Source organism: Otolemur garnettii, unplaced genomic scaffold, assembly GCF_000181295.1.
Source record: "Otolemur garnettii isolate 467f Iridium unplaced genomic scaffold, OtoGar3 scaffold00031, whole genome shotgun sequence".
Classification (NCBI taxonomy): domain Eukaryota; kingdom Metazoa; phylum Chordata; class Mammalia; order Primates; family Galagidae; genus Otolemur; species Otolemur garnettii.
Genome location: NW_003852426.1, coordinates 12,238,521 through 12,247,257, shown reverse-complemented (window position 1 = coordinate 12,247,257; position 8,737 = coordinate 12,238,521). Strand labels below are relative to the sequence as shown.

General features: G+C 55.1%; 1 protein-coding gene across 2 annotated transcripts in view; it reads right to left on the bottom strand.

The window, feature by feature from the left end:
• MDFI (MyoD family inhibitor) overlaps positions 1-6,436 on the bottom strand; it is a 13,651-nt gene extending 7,215 nt beyond the window's left edge. Inside the window, exons 1-2 of one of the 2 annotated variants that reach the window (XM_003789177.1) lie at positions 6,297-6,436; positions 6,110-6,196 (exon numbers count right to left, since the gene is read on the bottom strand). In XM_003789177.1, coding sequence (XP_003789225.1) covers positions 6,110-6,185 — 76 coding nt within the window. In that variant the 5' untranslated portion in view covers positions 6,186-6,196; positions 6,297-6,436. Of the gene's footprint in view, positions 1-6,109; positions 6,197-6,296 lie in introns of those variants that run through there. The other variant, XM_012804713.1, reaches the window with a different exon arrangement.
• Between the last annotated feature and the right edge of the window lie 2,301 nt (positions 6,437-8,737).

The following is an 8,737-nucleotide window of genomic DNA, read 5'->3' as shown; positions in this document are numbered from 1 at the left end:
AGGGGTCTCAAGAGGATGGCCTCCTACCTTCCTCCTCCCCACATATCATGTTGGGAGGGAGAGAAGGAGCAGGGAGATACAGAAACAAGAGACTCCCCTCAGAGAGACACAGAGGTCAAAAGGGCAAGGGGAAAAACAGGACACAGAGGGGGCAGAGAACGATGAAGAGACACAAGCAGTGAAGCCCAGACAGAGAAAGATGAACACCCATCTGTATACCCTACAAGGAGACTGAGACACAGACAGGGAGACAGAGAACAGAATCCATCACAGAGAACAGAGAGGGGCTTACATGTGGAGTCCTTCTCTGAACTGTCTCCAAATGACAGCGAGATGAGAACAGAAGAGGGAGGTAATTAGAGGGATCATTAAAGTTTGGGCACACAGGTCTGAGGGCCAGGAGTTGGAAGCATACTGAGAAGATGACCCAGTGCCTCAGAACAACCCTCTGTGGCCTCTGACCCTGAGACCCCTGAGGAATCCTTGTTCCTCAGTGACCCTGGTCCCCAAAGGCCCATGAAGGAGGAGAATGGAGGCCCCAAAGGCCCCATGTGGGTAGCATGGAGGATGGTAGGCCCACGTGGGTGTGCTCATGCCTGCCTAGGGCAGACCACAGGCCCTGCCTGGAGACAGGACCTTAGGCCAAAGAGAGGGGCTGGGTTCTGGGGATTCCTAAAGGACAACAGAGCTGTTGCTGGGGTCCCTTCACAGTATCATGGTCCCAGGGAAGCAGGGGGTGGTTTCCCTCCAGCTCCATCTGCTCTTAGAGCCTATTGAGAGCCTCCTGCAGAAAGTCAAAAGACATCTTTTTTTTTTTTGAGACAGAGTCTTACCATGTCACCCTGGGTAGAGTGCTGTGGCATCACAGCTCACAGCAACCTCACACTCTTGGGCTTAAATGATTCTCTTGCCTCAGCCTCTTTTTGTTGCAGTTGTCATTGTTGTTTAGCTGGCCTGGACCAGGTTTAAACCTGCCAGGCTTGGTGTATGTGGCTGGCACCATAATCACTGTGCTACGGGAGCTGAACTGAGAATGTCAAAAGGCTTTTGAATGATTACAGGGCTGGGACGATGGACAGCAGGCAAGTGGAGGAGATGGCACTCAAGGAGGAACAATGCAGCCTGCTAGGTGATGCCTCTCCCAGCCCTGAGCCTGGCCCACACCAGCTCAGAAGTGGCTCTTGGGGGCTAAGGCTAAATTGGCATGAAAGAGAAGGCACAGGGCTTGGGTCCTAATTTCCAGGAAGGGAGGGCCCTGCCTCACTCTAGACCCTGGCCCCGAGGGGCATCCTGCCATGGCCCCAGACCCCAAACTGGGGGCCCTGACTCTCCCACGTGGTATATTGGAAAAGAACTGAGAGAGGAGCCACAAGATCCCAGCTCTGGTTTATACCATCTTGGGCAAGTTACCAGAATCCAGGTCATCCTGTGTAAAGGGAGATACTAATCTTCATCTCTTAGGGTTTTGAGGAGTAAATAAGATGTGTTGCAGTGTCCTGGCAGACAGGGGCTTATTCATGAACACCTCCACCCACCCTTCCACTCACTCTTCCCTCTCCTCTCCCTCACTGTCTTCCTTCCCTTTTTGTGCTGTTTAACATTGACAACTATCTATGAGGCACCTAGCAATGTGACAAGCACTGTGTATACCAGAAAGAGAAAGACCAGGTCGTAGTCTGAGGAGTTCCCTGTCAGGGCTGTGTATGTGTGGTGGCTGTCTGTCACATATACAGTTGCAGTAGGGGCATCTGTAAGAATTGTGGAGGCACAGAAGATGGGGCCCTTAGCCTGGATGGGTGCATCTGTGTATGGCTAGGCTTCTGGAGAAGGCAACATTCACATAGATCACTGAATAATCATCAGCAAACAAGGAGAATTTTGAGAAAAGCAGCAGGAACCAGACCCCAGAGTGAGCAGCTGCAGAATGAACGAGGGAAACCACGTGCCCTTTGGTGGTGTTGAGGCTGGTAAGCCTAGAACAGTAGCGGGGGCACGGCTGGCCTTGTGGTCACTTCCCAAGCTTCCTCCTGAGGTCAGCAGGATGCACAGGGTGACACACTCAATCCTGTAGTAGAGAGTCAGGATGTCTGGTCTCTTGATCCTCAGAGAGAGAGAGGAAGGAAGAGGGTTTAAGACTAGGGTCTACACTTCTGTCTTCTTCACCCAAAGTGTCACCAACCCTGGGCAGTCTCTCCTAACAGTCACCTATAGGGTTGGCTGATGACCTTGAATCTGGTGGGAATAAGAAATTATAGAGCCCAGACCAAAGCCTTTGGAGAGGAAATGAGAAAAGAAAGAAAACCAAATCCAGTAACCCCGACTTGGATACACAGATAGACAGGGACCTCCTAGAGCCGAGAGAGGCACAAAAGGGTCTCAGCAGACCAGCCCTGAGGGCAGAAGAGGGGCTATACCAACTACCCAGAGACAGGGGAGCAGAATAAAGGAGAAATAGTGGCAGGAAGACAGGTCTGTGAGGGAGATACTGCTCTGGAGGATACCAAGACGCTGGCTAAGAAGCAGCTCCTGCTTGGGGCAGGAGCAGTGAAGCCAGGCTGGAGGTTCAGCCCAAAAGCTCACACATCAAGATGCCCAACAGCTCAGGTTTCCTTTCTATGACCAAGAGGCACTGGAGAAGAAACTACTGGAGGGTGGAAGTGTGGAGTGGGCTGCAGGGAGGGTGGTCAGTGAAGCTTGAGGAGGCCCACATGTGGATGTGCAAATAATGTCCTTCACAAAAGCATGACTTGCTGACAGGGTGAGTGGGTGGGGCCGAAGTCCCTGGATGGAGCCCTGTCCTAGTAGGTGCCATCTACCCACCCAGCTGCACACATGCTGCATTTGGCCAGAGAAGCACCTCTTCCTAATTTGCACAGTGGTGCCATACATGCTGGAGGTACCTCTGAGCAGAAGCCCCCAGACCTGTGGCGCTCCTCTCAGGGGTCACAACACACATGGGAGAAATACAGAAAGGCAACAGCCCCTGTGTTTCAACACGTTCCCACTCCTTATCCCACTCCACACAGGATAAGGTTCTGGTCAATGCTTGGAGTTCTGGAAAGACTCTTCCACAGAAGAGAGTGGAAGAGTCTTGTTTAAATCCATATGCCCAAGAAGGAAAGCCGAGAGAGACTCCTAACTTCGCCAGGGACTCTGTGGGCTCCCTCTGCCTGCTGTCCACCAAACTGAGGGGCAGACAGCTTCAGACAGTGCTCATGGGAATTCCAGTCTCAAGATCCCTGGCTGGTGTTCTAGAGCTCCAATGCCTGATCCCTCAGGTCTAGCCTTTGTCATTGTCTTTGTGGACAATGCATCTGGGTTTTTCCCTTGGAGCACTGACCATCTCTGGAAAGGGAAGGCCAGGACTTCATCTGGTTGGAGAATGGGCAGCTGAAAGGCCACACTTCAATCTCTCCTTGATTTGGCATTCAAGGTCTCAGTCCTCATCTTCAGTCTTCAAGGTATAATACAAGGATCCTGTGTTTCAGATAGACTGGCCTCTCTGTGGTCTTGGGCCATCACTGGACCTTCTGATCACTCCACTCAAGCTTACTTATACTGCTCCTCTTGACCAGAATATCCTACCTCTACCTTTTCCCATTCTCCAAATCCAACCCATCCTTGCTGACATGGCTCAAACTTCACCCCTTCTTCCAGAAAGCCTTCTCTGACCCTTGCGTCAACAATCCCTCCTCCAACTGGCCCAGTTCCTAAGAACTTAGTCCCAGTGTCACCTCTTATTAATTATAACTGGTAGTGATGTGCTGGCTCCTCAACCAGACTATAGCCCTCCCCAGCTCATTCACATGGGGTGGTGTCGGTATTCATGTCTGCATCTCCTGTGGGCACTCAACCAATGTCTACTGGTGAGTATTGAGTTCTGGGGTTTTGAATGCCCTAGTCAGGGGGAGGAGAAAGAGCCAAGGATTAGGGTGGCATTTGGCCCTGAACCCTAAGAAGATTGGAGAATATAGACTCTTTTGATGTACCCATGGTTAACGTAAATTCACTGGTCACAATCCTGGGCCACTAAGCTGAGAATTGGAGAGGGCCTGAGCCGGTCAGTTAGGCTGGGCTGGGTTAGTTTTATTTTAGGTCTGAAGACTCCAATTCCCCAGGAAATTCAATTTAGAACCATGAGCAGGAATGTGACGCCCCAGTGCTGGGCAGAAATCTGCTTGTGGGTTAGGAAGCCAGGCTCCTGGGGCTCTCGGGGTGGGGGTGGGGGCACTGAGAGAGCCAAGGGTGTGGGGGCTTGGCCACCTGCCCCCACCAGAGCTGCTTTGAGTCCCCTTGTGCCCTGTCTGTGTTTGGGACAGCTGAGGGAGGGGGCCGACTTGCTCCCTGGCTGTCCTGCCAGCAGGGCCCCTGGGGGCAGCACTGTGGCCTTGCTGTTCTGTCAGTGCTCAGTGTGCAGAGTGTGGGGGATTCTGGTCTCAGATTCAGGCGTCTGTGGGGTTTTGGCTGGGTCTCTTGCGGTTTGGGCTTCCTGGGCAGCAGGCTCATTCTCCCAAAGCGGTGGCAGAGCAAGGTCTCAAGTTATGAAAGCCGCATTGTCTGGCCCAGCCCAGGCTGGGGAGGGGGCTTGCTGGGGTGCTGGGGGAGGGGGCCTCAAGTTACAGCCCAGGGATTAAACCTCCTAGCTTCCACCTTGGCCTGGGCCCTGCTCTGTGCACACTTAGCCCCCTCCTCTTGCTGCTGGGTTTGAGGATGGGTCAAACAAGGCAGTGGACCTTGGAAGGAGGTAGTAGAAGAGAGAGCAGAGAAAAAGGATAAAGGGAGGAAGAAAGCTGGGGAAGGTGGAGGATGGGAGAGAGCAGGGGCTAAGGAAGAGGGCTGGGGGAAAGAGGCCCAGAGAGACAAGGTTCCCACACACAGAGAAAGACCCTTTGGAGCCCCTTTCCCTCCAGGCTGAAAGAGCCTGGTTCTTGGAGGAACTTATTCTCCAGAAGTCCCTGCTGGAGGGGCCCCATAAAAAGAAGAAGAAATCTGAGGGTTGGCCAAGATAGGCTGCAGACACACTGGTCTCATATATGTGCTGGTCACTGGCCAGAAATCTTCCATTTGTCCTTATTCTGGTTTAGGAGATACCCCACCCTCTACAGTGGGGGAGTCACACCAAATAGACAGTGAGCTGAGATGAGCCCTCCAAACAGGGAGACAGCCTGTATGGTGGATATGTAGACTGAGGCCACAGAGGGAAGGAACTCGACCAGGGAGGTGCAGTTAGTGTCAGACCTTCCTTATTCAAAGAACCAGAGGGGAGAAAGGGAGAACTGGGCTGGTGCAGAGGAAGGCAAAGAATTCCACTAATCTAGAGGAAGGAGTCAAGTCATGAGGTCTGGACCTACACTCCTGCACCCCATGCCCTGCCCCTAAACACATCCCAGGTGTTCCTGATTTCTTCCCGACCAGGACTTCCATTGTGAGACAGCTCAGCCCTCAGTATGGTGAGAGCAAGAGGCTGAGAGCTACAGCCCTCAGAGCCCCTACCCCAGACACCCTGAGGGAGTTGCAAACTGTCCCATGAGCGACACTTGGGTGGGGAGGAAGCGGGGAGAGGGGCTCAGCCTGCAGGGTAGGAGCGGCGGGGGCTGGCCAGCAGTGAGAAAAGGCAGGCAAGGAGAGATGGTTAAGAAAGAGGGGAGGGGCCGGTGTTGTAGCTGCTTGAGGCAGACAAAAGTTTTTGGGAAGCTCTGAGCTCTGGTTGGGCTGGGGAAGGGAAAAAGAGAAAGACTCAGACAACTCCCCCCTCCGGGCCCCCATAAATATTTACACACTGGGCAGAAAGGGTTGGGACACAAATCCCAGACGGACAGACATTGCAGTGTGTGTGTGTGTGTGTGTGTGTGTGTGTTTGTGTCGTGTTGGGGGTGGGGGATGTCGGAGCCAACTTGGCGCAGTCGCAGCTCAGTTCTGCCCCCTACTCACCTCAGCCCTCTACTCAGCTCGGACCGGATTCCCAGTACCCAGACTTCTCGTCCCCACCCCCACCAAGCTCTCTGAAGTCTCCCAGAGTCTCATGCAGGGGTGGGTAGAACTGGGAACTGGCCCCCCTTAACCGCCCACAACACTCATGTCCTGCCTTGCTCTCCATTCCAGGTCCTACCTGGGCCCGGAGCTGCGCTGGGGGCTCCATGGGGCGCGTCGCAGCTAGGGGGGCGCTGACTGCTCACCTGGTACATCGGCCCGGGACCTGCGGAAAACAAGGCTCAGCCGGTGGACAGACCTTCCTGGGGACTAGGGGTGGGCAGCGGCGATTCAGCCGCCGAAGCGCGCCTCCCCTGTCCACTTACTAGTGCAAGCTGCGAGCTACTCCCTTGCCCAGCCGGATCACCGCGCAGGGCCCGCCATGCGACTGCTGCGGGCGCCCCCGCCGCCGAGGGGCCACTCGGCTCCTCGGTGCTAGCCCGGCGAACCCTCCCTCTCACTCGCTCCTTTCTCTCATTTCAGCGCCAGCTCCCGACTCTCGCCCCCTCCCTTCTTCCTTCTCTCCCTCCGGCCCCCTCGCTCCTCCCCTGCACGCCTCTTCCCTCCTCTCTTCCCTGGCCCACCCTCTCCCCGCCCCTCCTCGCTTTCCCCGTCGCCCCCGTCTCAGTCCCCTCCCCCGCGCCGGCACTGCCCTGCCCCGGCCGGACGCTTCTGTCCGCGGGGCGCCTGAGGCCCGAGCCCCTACAGGAAACCAGCTCGGCGCTCTTCCTCTGCGCTCTCAGAGCAGGGTCTCAGTCTCCCGAAATCTCCGCCCCCCAGGCCCAGAGCCCTGGGGGCTGCACAAGAGGCTGCGCGTTTTCTTTCGTCTGTCCTAAACTTTGCAAAAGTTTGCAGAAAATCAGGAGACAGAGAGAAACCATAACAGCTTCAGGCCAGATGTCTGAACCATTGCGGTCCCCCAAATCTTGTTGCCCCCAAAATGGAATGGATCGAGTTCCTTGAGCACGCTTTGCCCGGCCCCCTTAGTCCTAAGCCCCGTGCCCGGGACGTGGGGCTCACATACCACGCGTCCACATCACCAGAAGTTGTCCTTCTGGGAAATGTTAGTGACCCTTCAGACTCCCCTGGCCTAACAGATCTGAGCATCCCTAATCCCCCTACCCCGGGGTGGGAATTTGTGTCATTCAACTGACTTGGAGGCAAAGAGATTCTCTAAATTCAGCCCTTCTTTGGGCTCTGAGGCCTTCTAAGATAAGGATGCATGGAGAAAAGGGAGGGAGGAGTCCTCTCCTGGCAGGGGCCAGCTGGGTGGCACATCTGGAATTGTGAGCGTGGGGGGGAGGAAGGCGCCGCTGCCAGGCAATCCGAGGGGGGTACAGGGACGCTCAGCTTAACCTCCGGACTGGTCCACGAGAACGGGGAGAGCCTGGAAACTGCGCCTTCCAGGTGGGGCTGGGAGTGTCCAGGGTTATGGATCCTCGGAAGGGACCTTCCTCTGGGGTGACAGCGTTGAGTCATTCTTGACCCGGGCCTCCCAGGAACCTCGTCTGGGCTCCTCAGATGAAGGCCCGTGAGCAATTAGAAGGCAACGGCGGTGCCAGGCCACCTCTCCTAGTCCTGTGTCCAGCTGGGGCTGGAAGGGGTGAGTGGGACGCAGGGGGCCTGGAAAGGGACTTCTCAGTCTCTTCCAGGCCACTGCACTCGCTACTTACGGCGCTCTCGGTCCGCGGCGCCCTCGGGGCCAGGACCCAAGTGGCCCCCACTGCACCAGCAGAACTCTGGCCACCCGCGGCCACGCCCCGAGATGGGCCCCAGTGGCTGAGGCCAGGAGGGAGTCGGGATCGGCCGGGTGTAGGCGTCCCACCCCAAGAACCAGGCTGCTGGCTGCGGGAGGCCTGACACCCCGGGAGCCGGGTGGATGGGGTGCTGTCTGGGAGCTCTGAGAGCAGAGGGAACTCTCCCTTCCTGGCACCCGCTGAGTCACTGAGACACGCCTGCCCGCGCCTGGGCTTGGCAGCTGCTGCATTCTAACCTGCTTACCTGGGCCTGAGGGCTGGGCCTCCATCTCTCTTTGTTGCTCTTCCCCAATCATAGGTTGCTCTTCCCCAATCACAGACCTGGATGCTACACTCCTCCTGTTACCTGCGTAGGCCCTTGGGCTGTCTATGGAATAGAAATTAGCCAGAGGCCAAGTGGGAGTCACAGGCAAGGCTTTATTGGGGCTTATGTTCAGACGTGAGGGAGACAGTGATGGTTAAGAAGCACTCTCAGATTGGCTGAGAGTCCTGGGGGAACTTTTAAGGGGGGAAGAGTAAGAAAGTATAGCACCAGTATTAAAATCACAGCATGCAGAGGCGGAGTTTGGTTGGCAGCTGCCCATCTAGCCATCGTGCAGATTCTTCATACATAGCTATCTTATCAGCATGTTAAATCTCCACCCATGGGCTGATTTTTAGTAAGAGAAAATGTCTATGAGCATGAACTTTGGGTTTTATTTTGGCAGCAACCACTTGTGCTGGCTTTCGGGGTTACCTTGTCCTGTTAAAGAAAGCAGAACTACTTTCTATTGAAGCTGGGTGTTAATCATTTTCAAAGCTTTTGTTCAGTATTGTAAGCAGTCACAAGCTTTGGCTTAAGGCTCAGGTAAGTAGCCAAAGTCCACCTCCTATATTGCACTCCCCATAGTTTCTCAGTCTCAATCCAGGGCCCCCAAACTCTGGATTAGACCACTCCTGGACTCTTATTTATTTATTTATTTGAGACAGAGTCTCACTATGTCGCCCTTGGTAGAGTGCCATGGCGTCAT